The sequence below is a fragment of the Manis javanica genome, chromosome 5 (assembly GCF_040802235.1).
Source record: "Manis javanica isolate MJ-LG chromosome 5, MJ_LKY, whole genome shotgun sequence".
Lineage (NCBI taxonomy): Eukaryota > Metazoa > Chordata > Mammalia > Pholidota > Manidae > Manis > Manis javanica.
In genome coordinates, this window is record NC_133160.1 from 14,728,531 (window position 1) to 14,754,440 (window position 25,910).

Genomic DNA, 25,910 nt, shown 5'->3' on the forward strand with positions numbered 1-25,910 from the left:
ATCCCCTAACCAGAACTGCCCACTTGGGATCTGCTAGCAAGAGGTCTCTGACCCACCCTTACCCAGGCCAAGTGCCTTCCCCTACCTCACTCTGCCACAAGCCTGAATGCTTGAGAAGCAGGTATCACTTCCTTTCACAGATCCTGGTGACCCGGCTGCCACCTTCATCCACCTGGACATACCCTCAGCTCTAGGCCAGGGCTCCTAGACCATAGCCAGAAACCAGAGTCACCAGCTTCTCATTCCCCATGTGGTTCCCTCCCCACCCAGGTTCCACACTGGATTTGGGTGCTGAGTCAGAGCTTTACAGAGCATCAGAAGAAAGGAGGGGTCTCCACTGAGTGCCACCTCCCAAAAGCCCCCAGATGGGACTGCCCCAGGTCTGGCTGGGTTTACAGAAACACCAACCCCAAAAGGGGCATTCCGGGCTAGGGGGCACCCACCCACCTAGGCTTGGAGGCACAATCCTCAATCCCCTCCACCCCATGCCAACAAACCAGCAGCTGGAACCTTGCCAACTTCATATTTTAAAAAATAACAATACCAAGAGCAGAAGACGGACAAGCTGCCACACACCCAACCGCCTCCTCCTCCCTGAAGACTCCATTTGCTACTTCTAATCAATTTTCCCTTCATCAGACTGGAAGCAGCCAGAAAACCAGTCTTCTCTTGAGTACGCCATCCCCCTCTTCGGCTTCTAACTTTGCAGTTAGAAGGACAAAGATAATCATCCCCACATCCCCATCCTCTGGGCGACCTCACTTGCAGCTCACCCCGCCCCAACGCCGCCCAGGCCCTGGTGGCCCCGGCCCCAACCACCGGCCCAGGCTGAACTGCAGAGGGCTTCGCCCTGCGGCTCTAGGAGCCGCTGCCCGCTGCCTGCTACCCGCAGCCCGAGGACGCACGCGCTCAGCGATTCCCGGCCTCTGAGGCCGGCAGCATCCCCACAGCAAGGGGCGCAGGGAAAAGCCTGTGGGTGGGGTGGTACTGAGACCCCGGGAGGGAGCGGATCCAACCCCCGACGCGCACTCACCACGCAGTGCCACCCATCCCGCGCGTCTGCGCCGGGGGCCGCGGGGAAAACCCTCGCGCGCCGCTCAATCCGGGCTCCGAGTGACGAAGAGCCGCGCTCGCCTCCAGCCGGCAGGGACCAACGCGCAGACCCGCGGACGAACAGACCGTCTGTTTTCCTAAGTTTTAAAGTTCCCTCCGCGGCCAGAGAGACGCGCACAGCGCAGCTGCACCTGACCGTCCTGGGCTGGCCCCAGCATGGGGAGCGGGGGGCGCACGCCTCCGGTCCGGGGTCCCAGGCCCGCTAGCTTCCATCGCGGGAGGACGTGCCTGGCGCAGCGCAGCGGAGACCTGGCTGGGGTGAAGGCTGTCCCTCACTGCAGCCCAGCCTCCATGGACGCCCGCTCACCGTTCCCCGGAAGGGACAGGCCCAGACCGGCCAGTGCCAACTCGCAATCCGAGGCCCTGCCGGGCAGTGACGGCCAATTAGTAAATGACCCAATTAGTGTGCTGCGACGCTAAATTAAAACCCCGACGCGCGAGTGTGGATGACCAAGGTGAGGGTAGGGGCGGTGCCGAGGCTTTGGCTGCCCCTGCGTGTGACCGCGTGTGACTGTGTAACCATCAGAGCGATTAGTGTGTCTGAGGTTCACCGTCCATGGGGTGGCTGTGTGACTGTGCGTCTGTGCTTGTGAGTGCAAGCGTGTGACGGTCAGAGCGACTTCTTTGTGTGACTGTCCCCAGTTGTGACTGGGTGTGACAACGGATGGGAGCATTAACGGGGTGTGTGGCATCGTGGTGTGTAAATGGGTGACTTGAATGTGGCTGTGTGACGGTGGACGTGGCCAGGTGACTGCAGATCACTGTGTATGAATGACTGCTACGGTGACTTATGTGGGACGGTGAGACAGCGTAAGTGAATGTGTGACAGTGGGCCGCTGTGTGTCAGCTTGTGAATGAAGAGGCCGTCCGGACGGGAGCGAGTGTGGGTGTCACTGTGTCGTCGTACGAGTGACTGTTGGGGTGACTCCTGCCTGTGATCCGAACTCAGGGCGTGAGAATCAACGCGAGGTTGTCAGTGTGATGGCATGTGCCCGTCGGCGGAGCTGAGTGTGCGTGTCCCCGCGCGTTGGCACCACTAATCTCCCCACCGTGTGCTCCGAGAGTGTCCGCACCCCGAGCCGCCAGGTGACCCCTGCCCAGCGCTCCAGCCCAGAGCGCTCTGACCCCGGCGCGGGGTCCGAAGGCGCGGGCAGACCCCGCCCGCCTCGGCCCCCAGCCCCGGCCCCCGCCTACCTTGCCGCAGTGGTAGTAGTCCAGGTGCGCCAGGCCGGCCGGCTCGGCCCCAGGCCGCGCGCCCACCGCGGGCGCCGAGGGGTACAGGCGGACGTCCATGGCGGGCGCGGCGGCGGCGGCGGCTCCCGCGGGCAGTGCCTGGGCGGGCGGCGGGTGGGAGCCAGTGTGAGAGCGGGTGTGTGAGCGCGGGGGGCGGGCGGGGGGCGGGGCCCGGAGGAGCGCCCCGCCCCCGCCCCGCCCCGCCCGCGCGCGCTATTGTTCCGGCCTCAGGCGCAGCCGAGGGCCGGGGGCCTGGGCCCAGGGGGGTTCCTCCCTGCGGCCTGGGCCGTAGCCAGGTTCCCTGCTCGGCTCTCCGCCCCTCGGAGTCCGAGAGGGTTGCGCGCCTGTCCAGACGGCCTTTTCCTGTCGCGCCTTCCGCCACCAAAGGTGAGGGGACGGAGAAGCCCATAGGACACCCCTCCCTAAAAGTGGGACACTCCCCAACCTAAATATTTAGAGCTCCGTTGAGCCCCCTGCGGCGTGTGGGGGTTGAGGAGGAGAAGGAAGGTGGCGACAGGAGCACTTCCGGTGATGGGTACTGCCTTACCTGGGGGGCCAGCCCAGACTCTGAGGCTGATCTTAGGATGCCCTCCCTCCCTATCTCACTGATCCGAGTCAGCCAGAGGGGCCCTGGGGGACAGCAGTGGTTAAACTCTTACTTTATATATGAGGAAACTGAGGCAAGGCCTTGTGGCTTCAGTAATGGGGCTCCAGGGGAGTGGTTCCCACTGTCCCCGCAGGACCCAGGACCGAAAGCGCTGGGAGGGGGCAGAGGACCGCACCCCCTTTAGTGACAGGGAGAGGGAGGGCCATACAAATTGCTAAAACTGAAGTACTGAGGAGTCCAGAATCTGTCCCTCCAACTTCATAGTGTCCTGGATTGAGAGAAGGATGGAAATGGGGGGGTCCCTGCTGAGGCAGAGAGATGGCTGAAAGAGCCACCTCACTTCTCATACCACCTGCTGGCAGCTGGCCTGTTACTCCTCCCCTTTTCATCCAAGAATTGTGTAGACTAGCAGTCTCTCTCCTCCCTGACTGCTCCCCCACTGCCCTCTGGTTCCTGGTTCTCCTACACCAGGGATACCTGGCTGGCTGGGAAGGGCCAGGTGGCCAGGAGGCAGAAGTGGGTCAGCATGGGATTCCTGGGTGGCAACAGGACAGGGATGCTCTTTGGAGAAAAGAAAATGAGCCTTTTGCCCACTCAAGAGCCAACTTAGAACTTAGCTCCCAACTGCTGCTCGAGCTTTGCTGGTCCTGGCCTCGAGCTAGGACCACTATTTGTGACCATAAAGGCCCACTAATACAAGATAGGTGTGCGAAACAAGCTTTTGCTAAAGGTTCAGAAACAACAGAGGGAAATTACAGCTCAGAAAGGAAAGAACTTCTAAATAAATGTCAGCAGTCATTGTTTCTAGAAACACACTGCTATATCTCATCAGAAGGAATTTCCCACTGTCCCCTCTCCTTTTTTTTCCATCTGATATCCAACTGACCTAGCACTATTTATTGAAAAGATCACCTTTTCCCCACTCTCTGCAATGTTAACTTTGTCATAAATCAAGTTATCCTTATGTGCATGGGACTGTTTCTGAATTCTCTAGTCTGTTCTGCAAGCCTATTTTTCTCTCATGCCATTATCACATTGCCTGAATTTCTGCAGCTTTATAATAAGTTTCAGTGTCCCATAGATTAAGTCTACTCACTTTTATCTTCAAGACTGCTTTGGAAATGCTTGACATTTGCACTAACATAGAAATTTTTAAATCAACCTGTTTACACACACACACACACACACACACACACACACACACTATGGTGCTGGGATTTTTACTGCTATCACATTGAATCTTTAGATAAATTTGGGTAAAATTGGCATTTTCAATATTGCCTTGCTATCCATAAACATGGTATGTCCCTTCATTTATTTAGATTTTTAAAAATTCTCTCATTGATGTTTTGTAGTTTCCTACATAGAGAACTTGCCCATTGTTTATTAGATTTATTCCTAGGCTTTTTATGTTTTTAATGCTATTATAGTTTCTTTACATGCTTTTTAAATTTTCTGTTTGTTGCCAGGACAATGTAGTGATTTTAAAACAAGTCAACAAATTCTTTGACACTCCTCCCAAGGGGTGTAGTCTAGTAACCTTCCCCTTTAAGTGGGTTGGTCCTAGTGAATGGCTTTTAACAAATAAGATGTAGAAGTTATTCTGTATGGCCTCTGAGTCCAGGTCATGAAAGTTGATCCATCTTCTTCCTGGCTCCCTCTCTTAGGACCCTCTCTTTGTCTTTGGAACCCTAATCCACAATGTGAAAGTCCTAGGCTGCTGCACTTTGAAGAAGTCTAAAGTAACCCACACAAAGAACCCATATGCAGAGACCCTGAGATTAAAAGAAACTAAGATGACTAGCCAGTCCCCTGTTGGACCACCCCCTGCTGTTCCAGCTCCATCCACTGTCTAACAGCAAATCATATGAAAACCCCTGAAATATCCACCTGAGACCTTCCTGAATCCAAAATGCACAGAAACCATTAGGTTATTGTTATTTTAAGCCATAAAGTTTTGGGGTGATTTGTTACTCAGCAATACAGATCTGAAACATATATAGAAGTAGATATTTATACAATGCCCTTATATCCTGCAATATTACCACACTCACTTATCCTGACAATTTATATGTAGATTCCTTGGCTTTTTTAAAAAAATACCATATTCTATCTAATCTGTAAAAGTAAATTTTAGTTTTCCCTTTTTAAACCTTACACATTTTCTTTTTCTTGCCATGTTGCACTGGCTAGTATTTCCAATACAATGGAAAGAAGTAATAATAGCAGGCATCCTTGTCTCATTCCTGATCTCAGAAGGAAAGCTATCAATAGTTCACCATTAATTATGGTGCTTGCTGACATTTTTGTTCAATTTCATTTTGTTTTGCTCTTTATCGAAACTTCTGTGCATTGGGGAGGTCAATCTTCACAGAATTCTCTGGATCAGGAAATAAGACTGCTATGGCCATTTTACAGATGAGAAGAATAAGGCCCAGGAAGGAATCCTCAACATCACAGTGTTAACAAGCAGAACTAATTAGCAGTACCTATGCCTAGGAATCCTACGTGGAGCACTTCCCACTCTCATATTTCTAGCCTTGGTCTAACTAACTGGCCAGAGCTACAGAGCAATCACCACCAGAGCATGGAGACCATGTGCAATGACTCAGCTACAGGCACCCATTTGGCATCCGTACAGGTCGGCCAGCAGCAGTAAACACCAATCCCATCAGTCACTTCTGTTCACTCCCTTCTCTAATGAGACTGTCAGCACCAAGGAGGCCTCTGGGAAGGCTCTCCATGAAGCCTGGCAGAGAAGCCATACAGACCCAAACCTGGGCTTGCCCTTTTATGTTGGCAGGTGATCAGATAGGAAGTTGATTGCTCACTTCCTCCAAAGAAACATCCCGCCCCATTTGTCATCCTCAGGATGTGAGTGGGGCTTGAACCCTCCTATCTTCCTCTTGACCACATGTGGAATCCGTGACAGGAGAGTCTCAGTTCTCAGCCAGTGACCGCTGGCTCAGGCCAGCTTGGTCATGCCCTGCCTCCAGGAACCCAGACTGAGGACCAAGAATATCTGCATGTACTAATGTGCATTTCATATGATATACATATCGGCTTCTGATATCATAAATAGCCGATATAGCAGATATAGATATGTCTTAATATGTTTTATTATTATTTAGATATAGCAAGGAAAACAGGTCAGGATACAATTGCTGTTGAAAAGATAGCTTGTTATCTTGTTCCGAGGAGGACGGGGCATACCATGCCATGGTGGTGGTGTGGCGGGAGCACCTGGGAAAGCACCAAGGTTGGCCGGGAGCCAGAGGGAGAGGGGAAAGGTGTGGGCAAGAGCATTTATTGTGGTTTCTGCAGGAAGAAACAGGCAAGGCAGAGTAAGCAGACTTAGGATCAGCTAGTTTGAATAGTTTCAGAGGGCTCTGGAGCATAGGGCCTTTCCCTGGTTGTCTGGTACCTGGCCCTGGGTGATTTGGGAAGGTACAGTGTGGCCTGGAGTGTGAGAACTGGATAAAAGAGGTGGTTGGCAGTTTGGGCTCTAACCTGGCCAGTTTATATTTGAAAAGCACATGTACAGAGAGTTGTTTACTCTCTCTAGGAACTGGCTATCCCTAGACGGGGCAGTCCTTCCAGGGCCTGCTAGGCCCCAAATATCCAAGCATTAAATACAGAAAAGAATGCAATGTTAATATAAGACCTGTCCACTTATCCATGCGATCCCAGAGGGAAATGAGTCCTACTCCAACCATGACTCCTTTACCTGGGGAATGTCTTGGATTTAAATCAAAATGACCAAGCCACAAGAAATAACTGCGGCTGAGGAGCTAAATACCCAAGATTGGGAATCTATAGGTCTGCTTCATCTGAAAGAATATTCTGCCTCATTCCTTATTGGCACATGGTAGAATTATCTTTCCCCTCCTACTTGTTAGTTAGGTATGACCATGTAACTTGTTTTGGCCAAGGGAACAAGAATGGAAATGGTGTGTATCACTTCTGGATGGGAGCTTTAAGGGTCTGGGCATACTTAACCCTATTCTCTTTTCCTTCAGGCTTGAAAACCTTAACAAATTCCAACTCATTCTTTAAAACCCAATTCATGTGACACCTCTTTGATGAAGACTTCTTCAAGACTCCAACCCAATGCTGCACTTTGCTGCTCTGATAATCATCTGCACACAGGACGATCTTACCAAACCGTAATCATGTTTGCCCTATAAGTATCTCCAGGGCAGAGCCAATGGCTGAGTCACCTTGGAGTTTCCAGTGACTAGCACAGGGGCTAACACAGCGTGGATGCTTCATGCCCTCTGCTAGGGGAGGGACAGCTTTCAATGACCTTTCTCTCTACACACGTACACAAGCTCAGGAAGCAGTAGCCTCTGAATTGTTAAGATTCCAGGACACAGATAGGCCATATTTGCCAAGGAGAGGAGTCACGATTTAGCACATGTGGGTGAAGCCCAGCCATATCTGCCCCTCTCTCTCTTCCTTTCTAGTAGCCAGCATGCATAAGATGTGGTAGAATGTTAAGGTGGATTGCAGTGTGGAAAAGAGAGGACCCCAGGGAAAAGCTCACCTCTCTTAGTTGGAGTCTTCCTAAAGCAGATCCTGAATCAGAGATCCTAGTGCAGTTAGTTTATTGGACAGTTATCCCAGAACACATAAGAAGGGAGTGGGGAAGTGAGACAAGGGAAGTAAGATAGTCAATAAAGGACAAATTACCACTGTAGACCATTGGAGTTTAGCTCCATTGGGGAATTCTGGAAAACAATGTGGAACATGTGCCCAGAGATACCCCACTTGAAAAGCAAGGATTTAGGGTCTTTACCCACCACCTAACAGTCTTGGTTGAAGGCTGCTCCCAGGGGGCATTAATTCCAAGGCAATTCAGCCTGGCAGGAAGAATGGGTCTCTGGCAACCAGAGAAAGGCATTAGACAAGGAGATGCAGGTACCAGCAGTCAGAAGTTGGGGGCCTCAGCACTGGAATGGTGAGGTTTGGGGGATGTGGATGGAGCACCAGTGGTGTCTGCAACACTGAGTAGAGCTCAGATCCATCTAATTGTGTGTGTGTGTGTGTGTGTGTATTCATGCGTCTCCTTCAGGAACTTGGTTGAGGTAGTGGCTATTATCCGGGGCAGCAGTTGGGCATTCCTGGGGCCCTAGCCATTGTACCTCCCACCCCCAACAGCCCTCTACCTGTCCATTATTTCTGACAACTGGCCAAGTCAGCTCACAACTCTCACTCAACATGTCTGTGAGATAAAAGGTCAAATGGACAAATACATATATGGCAGAGACTTTGGCACAAGGCCCCTTCACACACAAGAGCATGAGACATCAAAGGCACTGAATCCAAGTGCTGAGCTCTGCTCAACTTCCTATTTTACCTTAGCCAAGTCACTGCATTTCTTTGAGCCTCAGTTTCTACTTCTGCAAAATGGAGTAGTAAAGCCTATACTAAATGGGTTTGTTGCAAGCAGCAGTGAGGAAATAGTAAAGCACTTCTAAAACTCTGAAGCCCTATTTAATTGTTACTGTTACTAAAAGATGTTTTCCTAGTCAACAGTTCTAAAGACACCTCCCAAAGGGAGGAGACTTCTCCCTCATGACCCCGACCCAATTCCCCTCCAACTTTCCAGAGAGGCAGTGCCAAGGTCCATCTGGGAGACTTCACACTCTTTGAAGTTTCATGGGGAGATTTCACACTCCTTGGAGTGAGTGGGGGCTGTAAACAAGGTGGAGAGTCCTTGGAAGAAGACCAAAATTCATAGAGTGCTTGCTGAGAGCCAGAACTTTAGCTTCTGGGAGCCTCTCACCAGCCTTCAAGTTGGACATTATTATGGAAGCACTTTTTACAAATGAGGAAACTGAGACTTAGAAGCCTTAAAGAAGTCCCTGAACCCATATACCAGGACTTCTTGGAGCTGGATTCATACTTGAAATCCATGCTCCTACAATAACACACAACATTTGAGTTTAAATTAACACTGTGCAGATTGTCTTACAACGTAAAGAGTCTGCAATGGGTGAACTATCTGGAACATATTCCCTGAGAACTCTAAAGGTCTCCTTACCTCTGTCTGCCATATGCACACCTGTATATTAATGTGTGCTGATTAAATAAGGAGAGAAATCAGAAAAGTTAAATGTGAACAAACCCCACAAAAAGAAATAAGAAATCACCATGTGCAGCTATCTAGGGGGAAATAAAAGAAGTGCTAATGGCAGCTAAGAATTACTGAGTCCTAGATGTGTGCCCGGAACTGTGCTAAGTACTGTACATCTATTACCTGTATTAATCTCGACAACAAGTCCATGAGGTAGGTACCACTACTATCCATATTTTACAAGTGAGGAAAATGAGGCAGGGATGCCCAGTAACTTAACTACAATTAGTACATGGTATAGCCAGCATTTACAATTAGCCAGTTTGGCTCCAAAGCCCACATTCATAACCACTAGACCTCATTACATCTCTCTGATCTTGCATATAAATTTCAGCTTGAGCAAAAAAGAAAACCCTGTTAGTGTTTTGATAACTTGGGGAGAATTGGATATTTTGATACCAAGTTTTTCAATCCACTGAGATTTCATACATATGTATTGAAAAGTGAAGTTTTGAGTTTTATCTTATATCCAGGAAACTTACTAAACTCTTGTATTTGTTTTAACAGTTTTTCTGTAGATTCTCTTGGCTTTTCTGTATAGATGATTTTGTTATCTTCAGAGTGAGAGAGAGGGTAATTCTTCTATTCCTTTCCAGTGATCTTACCACATCTTTCTTTGTCTTTTCTTATTGCATTGTCCAGCACTTCTAGAATCAATGTTAAGTAGAAGTGTTGATATCAGGCATTCTTACTTATTCCTCACTTTAATAAACACACTGTTTACATTTCACCATTTAGCCATTAAGTAAGACACCAATTGTCAACTTTTGATGATAGTCTATCAATTATAATTTCTTTTTTATTCCTAGTCTGCTAAGAGATTTTTTCTGGCATGAATTGTAGTTTATAACTAATGCTAATGCTTGTTCAGCATCTATTGAAATAATCCTCTGGATTTTATCTTCTAGCCTATTATTAAACCACCCTTGAATTCCTGGGATAATTGTTGGAACTTCTATTTGATCATAATTTACAGTTTAACACACTGCTAAATTTAATTTGCAATTATTTCATTTAGAATTTTTTGCATCTATGTTAATTATTGAAATTTGGTCTTAAATTTTTTGTGCTATTGTGTGTCAAGGTTATACTGATTTTGCCTAATGACATAGGAAGAAAAATTGTGATAACTGATTCACCTTCTTAAATTATAATTGAATCAATATGTCTTTTGTTTTTCTTCAGTAAATTGTGGTGAATTAAGCTTTTTTAGAAAGTTGTTTATTTCCTCTAATTTCTCAAATGTATTGGTGTAAAGGTGTTTTTAGTATTAACTTATGGTTTTAAAAACTCTGCTATATCAATACGTTTTTCTCCTCTTTTCTTAGTCATACTCAAGACTTGTCTGTCATTAGGCTATTTTTTTTCTATATTGTATATTTTCTCTTTTCTCCCCTACTCTCCAAATTTTCTGCAATAACTAGGCTTTTAAAAAAGATAATATCTGTAAGGTATTTGGCAAATACTTGTTAAATTAATATATGAAAGATATTTCTGAGTATTTGTCAGAGACTAGAGAGTCAACTATGATTGAACCATAATTTTGCTCTCAAGGAGCTTCCAGCTGAACTGGGGAGATGGACACGCAAACAGCCCATTGAATAGAGTATGATTAACATATATGAGTACAAAGTGGAATGGGAACACAAGGAGAACTTCCTGAAGGAGGTGATGCTGAGCTGGGCACTGTAGGATAAGTAGGAGTTAGGTGTAAAAGATGGGTGCCTCTTGGCTCTACTCTTGGGCTCACCTTCATTGACTCAGCTTTGAACAGGAGTAGACTGCCTGAACTGAACTTAAGAATCTGTGACCTTAAGGCTCCTTCATTTCTGCAAGAGAGTATCTGGCTAATGTTGCCCCTTCTAAGAATAGCAATGCTCCACTTGGACCCAGGTACCCCTCTAGCTCATATTCTCCATCACCTGCAGAGGCCTTGGTGATGAGCAGGCTTTGGCAAAGAAGAAAAATGTAGATAACTGGTTGCTACTTCTCATGATGAAGATGACATTTGACAAAACCCCTTATAGTGACAACCACTAGTGGCTTTGTAAATAGGCCCAGGCTTAGGGGAAACATCAGAACAACTACATTAAAATAAAAGATATGCAACTCTATAATCACTCTACTCCAAGACTCCTCCTTTGGGGCCTCAGGAAATCATTCTGCAGAAGCCTAAATTGCCTGGCCCAAAGATATTCAGAGAAGTGGGGCATATAATGGCTGAAATTGGGTTAATGACCATGAGAAAGAAGAGGGTTTCATAGCCCTTGTGACAGCAACCACTCAGCTGTGGACTTGCTCAGGAAACAATTTATTGAGCATTTACAGTGTACTAAGTGTTTGATGTGTCCTATTCACCTAATCCTCCCAACCACCTGTGAGGTGTGGCTGTCACCATCCTCAGCCTACAGGTCTGGAAAGTGAAACTCAGAGAGGTTAGGGGACCTGCCCTAGAAAACCCTGGACTGGGATTCAAACTCCAACAACCTGGTTCCGGAACCCTTACATACCATACATATGGGGTCACATCCCCAGTGCCTGGGACAAAGCGGACCCTGGGTGACTAAAGAATAAAATGAGTGAAGAGAAGAATGAATTACAACAAAGGCTAGGAAGCAGCATGGCAGTTCATTTTACTATGAGCATAAGTGAAAAGCGAATGACAAAATGGTGTGGATTGTGTGTGTGTATCAGGGACTGACTGGGAAGGACCAGGAAGGAACTTCCTGGAGATATAATGTTCCAGATCTTGATAAAGGTTTGGGTCACGCAGGTGGATGCAGTTGTCAAAACTCAATGTACCTTTGAGATTTGTAAGCTCATAGCATGTAAATAAAAGAAAAAATGCAAACAAATAATTGGTTTTAATAAACTTGGTTATTAATTAATCATCTAATTAATGATATACTGATGTACTTTAGGGTGAGTTAAAGAATGTCTGCATTTGAAATGTGTCAGAACACAATAGAATGGATTGATGGATGAAGAGAAAAATGGCTATATGGATAGATATATGTTAAGCTAGGAGAATAAAATGTTAATGGCCAAATCCAGGTGGTACATATATAGGTGGTCACTGTAATATTTTTTTCAACATTGCTTATTAAATAAAGTGTTAAGGGAAAATACCTTGTATGTCATGGTGGTCACTGTTTGAAGACATTTGGGCCCAATGCTTTTGCCTGCATCCTGCTATTTACAGTGCCTTCCCCTTTAACTGAATGCAGAGGTAGCCCTCCCTCCTGCTTTTCCTTCCTTCCCTCCCTTATCCCTCATTTCATCCAGCAAATAGCAACCAAGTGCCAATGCTGGGTTGGTAGCAAATCATTTCTCAGGTTCCCTCTCCTCCATCAAGCCATGGGCACCCCGTGCTGCATTGGGTACTCCCTTTGGTGGGTGACTGCCTGGACCCAACTAAAGGCCTTGCAGAGTTGTATGGAGATCACACACACAGGGGAACCTCATTATGCTGTCATCTTTGGAGACAAAAACCTGATTTATCTCGGCATCCCCCACCCCAGCTCTTGGCCTGGCGTGCATTGGACCATCCGGGATCGTGTAGGGAATGCAGAGCTGGACAAGGAAAAAGCATCCTGTGTCCAGCAGGTGGAATTCCAGATGATTTTTTTTTTCCAACTTTCTTTAATGGTGTCAATTGCCTTTTGGGTAAGAACTCACAGCTCACTTAGGGGCCCCATTGATGCCCTGCACAAGGCTTTCCACTCATGGAGGGAGGAGGAACCAGCAGGCTGACTGGCAATGATATTTGTTTGCTTTGCTATTGTATTTACTGTTGACTTATTTATATTTTCTCTTGATTGCCATATGATTCCTTTAAAATATCTAGAGAAGGAAACCACTATACATAATGAAATTTGAATTTTTGAATGCCCGCTTCCTGTCTGAAATGTCATTCACACGTTAAGTCTGTGTCCCTGAGTTGCTGTGGCAACCTCGGCAGCACTCTTTGCCCAGGGTGACAAAGGGGCCCTTTGTTAGCTGGGAGGCCAGGTCTGGGTGCAGGGACATCCTATTCAGCCCATCACAACAAAGGAGCACACGTCCCCCTCTCTGAGCAGGGCAGCCACCGGTCTGATTATGCCTGCGCTGTTGACAACCTTCCATGGGGAGACTGAGAAAAGAAATCCCCTATTATTGGCATCCTTGAACCAAACTTGTTTTTTTCATTTTCTCTGTCTGTGCTGCTTGCTGTATAAAAACCCCTGCAAAGGGCCCCACTAATGTTCTCCCAAAGAAAAACACCGATTGTGAGGCCTCTCTGGAAGAGGGATGAGGCTCCCAATCTTAATTGAATCTCCTAAACTTGGTTATTAAAATGTCTAGCAGCAGTGGGTGAGCAGATTTTAGCAAGCAGCCTGGCCCCAGCCCAGGAAGGGTCCTGCTGGCCCTGGCTCTGCTGTGGCCTCTGTGCCCAAGAGCAAGGGTTCTGCACTAAGGACAGCAACCCCCTCCCCCACCTTTTACTTAGATTAGATCTGGGGCTCAAGTGTCATTCAGCCCCAGTCACTGGGAGCTCTCTCCAGCCAAAGTTAAAGCCCAGGGTGGGTTGGGAGAGGAGTATGATAAGCTGGCTGAGCTGGTCACCTGAGCGCAAGGCCCAGGCTCTTCAAGGTGGGTGGATAGAGAATGGCCCCAGGCCCAGGCTGCTGCCCTCCTTTCCTTCACTGCCAAAGTTATGGGCTCTCCCACCCAGGCAAGGCCCAGGTGAGGCTCTTGTAGCCTCTTCCCTCTCCTCTGTCACTGTCACTGCTCCCACCAGAATCTTCAGTTCACATTCCTCTTTCTGATCCAGGGATGTATGTGGAAGCTAAGACTGGGAGCTCCATCACAGCCAGAAACAGTGTTTGTCTTATTCACCATGCACAGGGGGCCAGCACAGTGCCTGGCACACGGTGTATGCTCAGAGGGCATTTGTTGAACCAGTGAATTGTGAGTGAATCCATCTATCAGTACGGACTCTTTTCACCCTGTCAGCCACTCTGAGTTTGGAGCCGTTTCTTCATTTAATTCCATTGCCTGCTGTCCTCTGTCTGTTGCCATCTAGGACTAAGGCAGACCATCAAGATACAGATGTGGCCCCTGCCCAAGAGGATATGTTCAGACAGACGTGTGGGCATATGGGGCAGTGGAGGGCAGTGGGTGCCCAGTAGGGGCTGCAGGAGGCAAGGAGGAAGGATGCAAGGAGTACGGACAGACTTCTAGGATGAGGGCACTCCCAAAGTCTCCGGAATGACTAGAAGCTGGTTGAGCAAAAAATGCTTTAGTTAGAAGAAACCGCAAAAACAAAGGCAGAGTTGTGTGAAGTATGCCACTCTGTGCAGGCACCTCGTGAAGCTGGTTACTGATAGAGAACACTGGGCGTGGCAGGGAGGGCCTGGGTGCAGGGCGAGAGGCAAAGCCAGAGGGAAATCCCCATGAGCCAGGCTTAGGAGCTCAAAGCCAAGGCAGCAATGCTCAGTTGGGTACCGTGCAAAGGGAGTGAGTGAAGTTGAAATCCAGCCTCATTCTACTAGCCAACCCCTGTGGCCAAGGCTGAACCCTTCCACTTAAAAAGGCAGCAGCAGCATTTTGCAAAGGCATCAGTAACTCAAGTGTCTGTTCCCAGGGGTGGGCAGCTGTGTCTTTAGTCCAAACTCCAGGCAGTATATGTTGGGCGGGGAGAGGTATTGTCTAAAGGAAGGCCAGGCAAGAATCAGGATAAATAAGCATGCCATGGAGCTCCATCAGAAAGATGTCCAAACATGTACCCTCCCAAATCCACACCGACTCTCTAGCCTCCTGTACCAAGCAGTGAAGGCATCTGCAGAGGAGCAATAGAAACCCTCAGCCTTCAAGTCAGTTTTAAATTAAGAGAAAAGAGAAGGCAGGAGGCAGGGGGCAGATTATGAGACAGGGAGGAGGCTCTGATTCTGGAAGTCTCCATGGGATGGAACCAAAGGAAAAGTGAGAAGGCTGAGGATGGTCCAGTAAGGCCTGCAAGTTGGATATTTTAATTACGATGGGGAGTGGCAGTACTAAGGAGAGGCAATCTCTAGGGTGCATCCTTGGCAGTGAGGATGGGATGGTCTTTGGAGAAAGGGAAGTCCAGGACCAGAAGAACGGCTGGATCACAAGGTGGGAGAAGGAGGGCTGAGGCCAGCAGCTGGACTTGCAGTTGAGTGGGCAAACTACGATCTCAGGGAAGGGTAGGGGTGGAATCTCACTGTGTCCCAGTGCCCAGCCCTGCTCCTTACACAGGGGAGATATTTGTTTGACCAGCATCTGAACCGATGACACCAGTGATCCAGACACCCTGAATGTCTGGGAGGTTTAGAAGGGAAGGAAGCAGGGTAGGGAGGGGTGGGGAGGTGGGTATGTGCAGAGTGTGTATCTTTTAGGGTAACATTAGCTACTAAAAAAATAACCCCAAAATTTTAAAACAGAAGTCTGTTACCTGCTCCCTGAAGAATCCAATCTAATTGTCCCTCCTTGGCTGACGGCTTTCCTCCGTGTGGTGACTCAGGGATCCAGGCTTCCTCTCTCTTGGGCTCCACCATCCCGCAGGGCCCTGGTGTCCTTTGCATCCAGCTAGCAGATAAAGGCCAGGAGAGTGAAGAAGCCCCAGAGGCTTGGTATAAACCCCAACCAGGAAGTGACACATCACGTCTGCTCACCTTCCCTTACTGAGTAGTAGTCCCTGGCTAACCCTAGATGCAAGACAGGCTGAGAAGTGCACTCACACTGGAGAGATGCCTCCTCAAAATAGTAAGGATGGTATGGATTTTTGGTGCGTTGACATTGAGGTTGAGAGCGAAGTGAAGGTTGGCCTTTGGGATACAGCTCTGTGGTAGTGACCAAGGACAGGAGCAGCCATCAAGGGAGCCTTGAATTCAGCCCCTTGGTCTTGCTTTAGATTCTATCTGGAACATAGTTGTGTGTCAGGGGAGTGACTGTCTCAACTACTGATTGTTACATCTGATCCTCAGTCTCTGGAGATGCTGCTCATCAGCTCATTTTCCTTTTTACAGATGAGGAAAGAGGTTCAGAGAGGGTGTCTTGAGCAAAGTCGCCCAGGGTGAAGCCAGAAGTGGAACCCAGGGCATTTGCTTCTCCATCCTGTCCGGCCCACGTAGTTCCCTACATCTAAACTGATTCTTCAGAATGCCAACAGGACTCCTGTGTTAGTCCAGGAAAGAAAGCACACAGCATGTCACACCACAACCTTTTCCCCAGCCTGGACTGGCTTTTGCTTTCACTGACAGCAGGGAGGAAAGGCCTTTATTTCCCAGCCCCCATGGGTGGGGCTTGGCCCCACTCACCCTGCCTTGTCAGGAATTTTTTGATTATTGCTCAGCAACTCAGTGACAAAGTGTAAGGTCTTTGAACATGTTTTTAAACACTATCAATTCTGCCCTGTGGTCGTTACATTTCTCTTTGTCCTGAAACTGACCCAAACAAAAACATCTTTTCCATCAAAACTTCAATGGACCTTTACAAAGTGACAGTGGATTAAATTTGCTCAATGTATAGTAAGATGTCCCCCCAACACCTTTTTTTTTGGCCCAGCACCAGAAACTCAAATGCCAAAAAGGCAACTGATCTCAGCTGCTCTGAAACAGGCTGTAGCAACGCAGCGGTGGTTTCACTTCGGACCTTGTGTGGCCCTCCCTGTACTGGGGCGTCATGTTAGTAAAGACGCAAGACTGAGCAGCACTAACCCTCGGTGCCCGGCACACTGCAGGTTCAGTGAACTTAGGAACGGAGACCTGCACCCTACATTTCTCTGACCCTACATTGCCCCCTGAAAGGCAGCAAATTAGAATTGGCCAAGAAAACTGCTACTGGTGGTTTTCCGTTTTAAATCCACGTGCTCTCACAGTGCCTTAAAATTGATAAATGCCAGGGCATGGTGAGGGCTCCCAGTGCCTAGCTCTGTGTGCTTCCAAGCAAACAATCCATAAATCATTTGTGGAATGAATGAACCAAGTAATTATTGTCTCAAGATGGGATGTATCCCATTATTTGCTGAAAACAAGACACGAAGGTGACTTCTCCTGAGGATGGGGACTCATTGCAAATCGGAAGAGTAGGGGATGCAAAGTGACAGCTTTGGGCCTATGGACACCTCCCCCCCACCGCCACTCACCTCTGCTCTGACCCCCTGCGTGTGCCTCCCCACCCCCAAGCCCCCCTTCTTCGACACTCCCCCCTCCTCACCCCACACTCAGACTTTGCGCCCCACCTCATCCCCCAGCCACCAGACCTAGTCCCTCACCCTCCTGCTGGGATGCCCAGCGTGGCCTCAACTTCCCTGGGGTCACCCTCAGAGGGGAAGATGACTCCCAGGATGACTCCTGGTCCCCATCTCTACCCCTTGCGAGAGGGGAAGGAACAGGAGGGTCCAGAACGGATGGATCTACAGAAAGTGGTGGGTGGACAGAGTCTAAGGCTCTTTCTCCTCTTGCCTAAGTATTTATTTAATTTCCAATTTTAACCCTATTCCAAAATAAATATGGTATTAACTATTAATCCTTTCCTTCACAAGTTTTTCTTCCCCATTGGTGTTTGTCTTTTAACTTTATGGGTTCTTTTGATCTGTGGAAATCTATCTTCGTGCAATTAAATCGTAAATCTTTTCCTTTAGTTTTTCTAAAGATTACTAAAATATTCTCTTTTTTTAATACTGTATGGAAATACAGATTTTTTTTTTGTTTTTGCTTTTTGTCTTTGATCTACCTCTGAAGTTTGTTTTGGGATAAGACCTGAGGATAGTTTCTAGCTTAACTTTTTATCCAAATAGCTAGCCAATTTACATACGATGTAATGAATAAGTCACCATTTCCTTCACAAATGTGAAACACCAACTTCATGATACCCTAAATAGCTTCAAGTCTCTAGCTACACTCTGTGGCCCCTTCCATTCATCACCCATGTCTTTTCCAGTTAGTTTTCATTATTTTGTGTTTTGGTAACAGAGTAAGTCCCATTCACAATGTTTCCTTTTCAGGAAATTCCATTCTATTCTTTCACACCTATTGTTCCAGAGTTATAACAAGCTTGTTAAATTCCCACCAACTGGAGGGTTGTAGGTATGTGTTTATTGGAATTACACTGATATAAAAACTAATCATAGAAGAATGGATCACCCTTACTGTACTAAGTCTTCTATCTTGGAGAGGAAGTCCTATTATTTATTACTACATTTATTAAAATCTTATTATATCCTTCCAAGGAGATTCTTTTCTCCATATAAGATCATTTCCTAATTTGGATGCTAGGTACCTCCTTGATGCACTTTTTACTGAACTTCAGATCACATTTCCCTACTTTTTCTCCTGCATCCCAGGTCACTCCTTGGTATATGTTTTGCATATTCCTTCTCTTCTCTCGGACCTCTTAACATTGGGCCCTGGAGCTCAGACTAATAATTCTCAGGGATTCTACTGCATAAGCAAGTAACGCAGTGATAAATGTCTCTGTGCAAGTGGGTCTTCCCATGGTTTGCATATTTTTCTTCTTATGATTCCTCACCTGGGGGAACACTGAACAACAAAGCCATGGAGGGTACAATTCCTTATCTTGTCATTACTGACAACAGTTGCCCGGATTTCTGCAGGGCAGGGTGGCTTGGCCCAGAGCAGAGAGGTTTGAGAAACTGGGTCAAGGAAGCCCTGTTTTAAACTTCAACTGCCCTGTTGATCTGTAGGTATAGCAATCTTCATTTGAAATACAAAGGCAGGAGCCACATTTAGAAGGAAATTGTGGGAGATTGCAAAAATGGCTCCTTCTTCACACTTGAAAAAACGATCTCTGGAGTAAGTCAGTCCTGGGTTCAAAACTCAGCTTTTCTCTCTACTCACAGCATGGCCTTGGGGAAAATAACTTATCTTCTGAACCTCCACTTCCTGGTCAGTAAAATGAAGGCAGTAATGTTATGATGTTATGGACAGATGTTATGGACAATTATTCATTCATTCAACAAATATATACTGAGTGCCTATCATACAGTTGGCACTGTTTAAACACAAAGGACCCAACACCAATAAAACAGACAAAAATCCATGCCTTTGTGAAACTTATATTGAAGGAAAGGACAATCACAAAGTAAACAAGATTATGACTTAAGTGCTAAGAAGAAAAATAAAGCAGGGAAATGGAATGGTGTAGGGGGCTGCATTTGAGGTGGAGCATTCGTGCAAGGACTCTTGTGAAGTGACACTGGACTGGAGCAGGTCAAGGGTGGAAAGAGGACAACTATTTAGGTCCTTTGGCAATTATGCCGTAAAGAGGTAACAGTGGTTTAGGATGGAGTGGTAGCATGACGATGGCCAAGATACCTTACTCTGCGTACATTAAGGACCAAAATATGCGGCCTGAGAAACTGTAAGAACTGAGTTGCCATGAAACAAGTTGCCACTGAGATTGATGGTGGAGCAAGTTTGGGGAGATCAGAAGTTCAGCTTGGAAATTCCCACTGGAGGTGTCTGTTCACTTCCAAGTGGAGAGGGTGGACAGGCAGCTGGATACATGGGTTTGGAGCCCAGAGGAGTGGCCCAGACTAACAGTACAAATTTAGGATTAAGTAGGAGACTCAAGTAAACTGTTTAGACCATTGTGAATCTTCGAAAAGAGACAGGTCTATGCTGGGCACTTGTCCAGGCTGGCTCCCTGCTAACTTGCTTCAATATGCCAGTGTGCACAATTTAAGGGGATGCCTCTACAAAAGCACATATTTTTTACATGGTGAAGTTCTTCCAGATCTTTCACAGATGGGTTTGAACTGAGTCCATTTAAAGGACCTGCAGAATGTTAGAATATTCCCCAAATACCCATCCTTCAGTTAGTTGTGTCCTCATGGATTCCAACTCAATGGAGCTAAGTTTTTACCTTGTCCAAGCTCCCCAAGTGATTTCCGTGGACATCCCAAGTATTATCCATTGGTCAGAACTTTGAATGCTAAACTCATGCCAAGCATACTGTAAAAGAGGAAAGAACTCAGAGATTAAAGAATTTCTTAAAATCACATAGCTGGTGACTGACAGTCAGGATTTGACACAAGTTGTAGGACCCAACGTGAGTCATTGTCACAAACCTGTCTGCTGTCGGATCACTCATAATCCTGCTGAGAAGGGGGAAGACTATTCTGACAGTCTGAATGGCAGATACTGGCTAGGGATAAGTCGACTGCCTTGCCCTCTTAACCAACTCGTCAGCCTGAAAGAGGTAAGGATGTCATCAGTGCATCCCCCATCCTGGTACAATCAGAATTCCCAGAAAGATTCCTGTGCCTCAGTCCCAAAAGTTAATTTACTGCGTGTAAGTGAGAAACACAATCTTAGTTGCAAAGTGCCAGCTGCCCACATACTGTCATCCCACAAAACCTTTCTCCCACTTCCCTGATGCCCAGCACCAGATCGTGAACCTCCCCCACCACAGCGCTGGTCCTCGGGGCCCTGGCAGGAAAGGGTTAAGGTCCTGGGCACTCCAGGGCTCTTCCCTCATGAGAATGGAATGTGGAGGGGAGAGAGCTGAGGGGATTCAGGCTGTCCAGTGCTGAGTATGGCCATTGTTGCAGAACAATCAGACCAGGAACAGAACAGCAGACGCTAATTATGGGACACTTGTGTGTCCCGTAATTATGAGGCCTCTGCAACCATTAGCATAAGAAACTAAGCTCGCTGACTTGTTTTGGTTATAACATAACTTTCCCCACACTGCTCTACTCATGAGTCCAAAGGAGTAAAATACTACCTCAGGGCATCATAAATGCTCAGCCCAGAGATTCTCTGGTTTTGGTCACCTTAAGATCTCACAGATGCCTGACCCAGACTCTCGGGCCCCACTTCCAGAAACTTGGGTTTAGTGAGTCTCAGTAGAAATGAAGGTAGTGCAGCCATTAAGAGTCATAGAAGTCCAAATTCAGCACTCCCCGGGAGCTGGCAGGAGTCCTGGCCACCTTCTGGGAGCTCTCTAAGCCCCCTTCGTGCTCAAGGACTCCGGCCCTGCCAAGACGGTCTGAGTCTTGTGAGTTAAAAACACATCCTCAGACACTGATTGGGCCCCACACTAGCTCACCAGGAAGAGCAAATCCAATGACTGTTTCTCGGAATGGATCTGGTAAGACGATAAGAATCACAGAGAGGACGGCAGTACTGGAATGGCGAGATCTCTGAGGAGCCGAGAGAAGGCAGGGAGGGGAGGGATGGGCGATGCACTGAATATTATCTGCAGGGTGTTCCCACCCAGCTCCATTTGTTTAAACCCCAGCATCCTCCCACATTGTCCCCTGAAATACGAGGTCTATATGACCCCAAAGGAAGTAGCTTCTGAGGAACCCAAGAACAAACAGGTCGTATTTTCAACTTTGGAGTTCAAATGGCTCCATCCAGAAGTAAGACAGGATACAGAGACATTTATACAAAATGACCACTAAATGAACCAGAAAAAAATGGATTACAATGTAAATATAACACCTACATGAAGGCATCTGAGAGCAGAAGGAGCAGGGAAGAGTTAGCAGGGCAAGACCCAGGAGGAGGAGGAACCCCCAAAATGTAAGCCTAGTAGTGATGGGAAGAGAATCCAAAGGAGCGATTTGAGCAAAGGTTTTATGTTTTCAGAAAGATCCCTCTCTGGCCATTGTGTGGAGAGTAGACTGTACAGGGTCAGGAGTGAAACAGGAAGACCAGTCTTAATGCTTTTTACAAAAGTCCAGGAGAAAAAGAGACAACTATCTGGGACCAGGCTGTGGGTGGTGGAGGCAGTTAAAAGCGGTCAGATTAATGGTGAACATGAAGGAGGAGTTACTAGAACTTGGGGAGGAACTGGGTGTGGGAATTGCTGAGGGAAAGAGAAGAATCAAGAATAACCTTTAGAGGTTTGATTCTGAGCAACGAAGTGAATGATGGAGTCTTTAGCTGAGATAGGGGAGCCTTCCAGAGCAGGGCAAGGAGATCAATCAATACTGCTGTGTTCTGTTTTGGACATTATAGGTTTGAGGTGCCTATTAGACATCGATTGCCAGGTGAATATGTAAGCTGAAGATCAAGGTAGATGTCAGGACTGCAGATATAATCTGAGGGTCATCAGTGGGTAAATGACATTTAAAACCACTGTACTTAAAGCCCACTGATTGAATAGATCAACGCATCGGACCAGAAATGAGGTCATGATGAAAGAGAACCGACAATAAGCAGTAAAACCCATTTAGTATGGAATTTACTCCAAATATTACATATTTCTAAATGTTCACTCTCAGAAAAGAATTGCCCTAAATATGAATTCTTCCAACATCTCTCATCTTATGGGAATACACTCTCTGTTTCTTTATTTTGAACAAGAATCCTGTGGGGGGGAGAAACAGCAGCCTGACGTGATCTCAATCAATGCTGGTTCGGGATGATTGGAGATGGCACCTGACAGAATCAGTAAATAAGGAAGGCAGAGGAATTTGACACAGATTTAGTAATTATTGCTGGAGGTATCACCTCACAATTCCAAGTGTCAGATGTCCTTGTAAACAAGCCTTTGAAAGTACACTTTCAAATCAATACAGGAAATGGTTGTCTGTGGAAATCATGCACGTTCACCATGAGAACAAATTAAACAACTAAAACCTGTCCTAACATAATGGGTTATTGTGGCTTGGAATAAAAATTTCTGTGATAGCAAAAATACAGATTCAAACATTACTGTAGCTCAAATGCCTCAAAGGGAAATGAAGATGCGCTGTGAAAACTGTGTTGAGTTTTTTGAAAATGGCTCTAATGATAACGAAGCCACTGATGTCCAAGATACCAAAATGCTGATGGAGAGTTTGAGTAAAACTGTTCCTTAAGAGATGAATGGAAAAAACCAGCAAACTAAATCATTGTTATAATATGTAATTTTAAATGTGTATTTCTAATGAAATTATTCCAATAAAATTTAAAATGATTCCAATAAAATCTATTTCAATTATACCCTAATGGTTTTTTTATATTTAAGCTGGCCAAGAATTTGGAGGCTATTCTCAATTGGAAAATGGTTGGAGGTGCTTTATATTTGGGGTTACCCTGCATTTAAGCATAGCTGGTATTAGATATTCCTGTGGTCATAAAACTAAATGCAGATATGGCTCTCTTCAGTTTGGAGGCATGAGAAAGACACAGATGGGTCATGAGAAAATCAGAGACCCATTTCCCTACATAGACAGTATTCTGAGGCCACAGTATTCTAATATTCCCTTTAGGAATATTGTCACATCTCTACATCTCCGTGACATCTCTGACCCAGATTCCTAATCCTGCTGAGGGTACACACCAAAGAAGGAAGAAAGTACACACACATACACACACACACACACACACACACACACACACACACACACACGCACACACAGATGTTAAGGTAAATGCAGAATCTGGGAGGATGGAGACAATCATCTTGGAGCCATTTTCCCAATTACAGAACAAAATCAAAGCAAATACCTGTTGGGGTGGCAAGACTAGGGCCTTTGTTGCAGAAAGCCTGTGGCTAAGAGCTTTTCCTGTAGTTTGACAGCACTTCGATATGGTTGGTCCACGCCCAAAAAAGGGTGGAAAAATGGACTCAGTATCAACTAGAAGTTAAAAATGATAAATTGAACCCAAGCTCTGAGCTCCGCTCCCTTTAGGAATGTTGTTAAAGCAACAATAAGGGGACTTAGCAACAATAAATAAGACTGATATTAGTAAGGACTAATAGGAGAAAAAGCAACAACAAAATTTTCAAAGGTGGAACAATTGAAACATATTTAGCCAAGAACTAAGAAAACTGTTCCAGTCAATGCACATTAAAACCTCCCCCCAACCATCAGCAATTGTTATCAGATATCCCTGGAAGTAGAGATGAGGATTCCACTAAAAGTTGGAGGATTGGTCCAAAGTTTCTTTAGGAGACAGTCGGACACCTATAACCCGACTCCTCACACCCAGGGAGAAAGCCAACTGTCTAGTCTCTGCATAAGAGACACCAAGCATAGTTGAAGGAAATTAAAGATTTCAGTCAACATGCACACCCTGGGTCATGAAATCCCCAAACTTCTTCCTCCACTCAGGCTGTAGAACTGTGGAGGCCAGGCCCTCTTCTTCCAGGCAGGAGACTGTAAGTCTTCTCTGGGGAATGTGACTGGTGGAACAAGTTTTAAAAGCCCTAAGACACTGACATTGGGGTTGTCTAAAGCAATGGCCAGTCACATTATGATTAGCACAGACAATGTAGGGAGGTCACGGGAGGACAGTACAGCACAGAGAAGACAAGTAGTGACTCTATATCATCTTCCTACACCGATGGACAGTGACTGCAATGGGGTGTGCGCGGGAACTCAATAATATGGGTGAATGTAGTAACCACAATGCTGCTCGTGTGAAACCTTCTTAAGATTGTTTATCAGTGATACTTTAATTAAAAAAAAGAAATGGCCAGTCAAATCACCCAGCCAAAGCACCACTTGTGTTTTTAGAGCTTCCAATGAATTTCTTAGTCCCTTGTTACTAAATATGTTCAGATAACCACAAACTGCCAGACATCTGAGGAAAACCTCTAATGTGAAAAAAGAGGGAAAAAAAGAGGGGAATATGGTGGGCAGGATAATGGCTCCCCAAAATGTCCACATCTTAATCCTTAGAAACCATGAGTATATTACATTCCAGGGACCTTTTCAGGTTGAAGGCTGCAAATGCAATTACAAACAAGGGGAGTCCTGGAGAAATAGGGGAGTACGTAAACAGGTTCCGGTACCAGTTCCAGTATTGGTGAAGCCCCCCACCAACAAGCACTTCTCACACACCAGCTGGTCCTGCACTTCAATTCAATTCTGATACTATCGTCCTGGAGATACCAGCAGATTCCACAGGCTAAAGGTTCAGTCCTACAAGACCATCCCTCCTCCCCAATTTAAGACACCAGTCGCAGGTCCAGGTTGTCACCTGTGCTTCTGACCCACTGGCTATAAATTAGAGGTTCCCATAATCCCCCCTTGGGTTTGATGAATTTGCTAGAGCAGCTCACAGAACTCAGAGAAACAATTTACCTTCTAGATTGCTGGTTTATAATAAAAGGGTATAACTCAGGAAAAGCCAGATGGAGTTGCTGCAGAGGACAAGGTTTGGGGAAAGGGCATGGAACGCCCAGGTGCACCACTTTCCCCACATACTCCATGTGTTCACCAACCTGGAAGTTCTCTGAACCTCCTCCTGTTGGGTGTTTCCAGACGCTTCATGACAGAGGCATGATTGGTTAAATCATCAGCCATTAGTTATTGATTCAACCTCCAGCCCCTCTCCCTTCCTCCGAGGAAGTTCTGACCCTCTAGTCACTGGTTGGTTTAACCCATCAACAGCCCTCATTCTTAGGGTACATAAGAGCTTTCCAAAAGTCACCTAATTAACATAACCAGGTATTCTTATCATAAGAAACCCCAAGGGTTTTAGGAGCCTGTGCCAGGAACTGGCAAAAGCCAGGTCTATATCCCTTATTATACTCACAATATCACAGCACACCAGCAATGAAACAGTAACAGTTTCACTGGAGAAGGACATCAATTGCCAGATTTTAAAAAATCCCATCAACACCCAGCAAGAGGGGCAAAAATGTACTTATGCTAAAGTACATCTTGAACTTTCCAAACACCAACAGCAAAGATTTTAAAAAATATTTCTGATTATTTTTAACCACCTAATCTGTCCATTTCTGAGACAAATATGATATGCCCAGTGACTAATAATGAATCATCCCTGAGGTTTTGTCAATTGTCACTTGATATACTTGTAGTGCATACTTGTAAGTGCATATATGTTT

General features: G+C 46.3%; 1 protein-coding gene across 4 annotated transcripts in view; it reads right to left on the bottom strand.

Moving 5' to 3' along the window:
- The window catches only part of TOX2 (TOX high mobility group box family member 2), a 189,550-nt gene that overhangs the window by 123,118 nt on the left and 40,522 nt on the right, over positions 1–25,910 (bottom strand). Inside the window, exon 3 of one of the 4 annotated variants that reach the window (XM_073236573.1) lies at positions 15,547–15,680. Coding sequence is in view for 2 of the 4 variants with exons in the window: in XM_073236572.1 (XP_073092673.1) it covers positions 2,308–2,406 (99 nt within the window). In the remaining 2 variants the exon portion in view is untranslated. Of the gene's footprint in view, positions 1–1,033; positions 1,147–2,307; positions 2,469–15,546; positions 15,681–25,910 lie in introns of those variants that run through there. The other 3 variants (XM_073236572.1, XM_037012923.2, XM_017643625.3) reach the window with 3 other exon arrangements.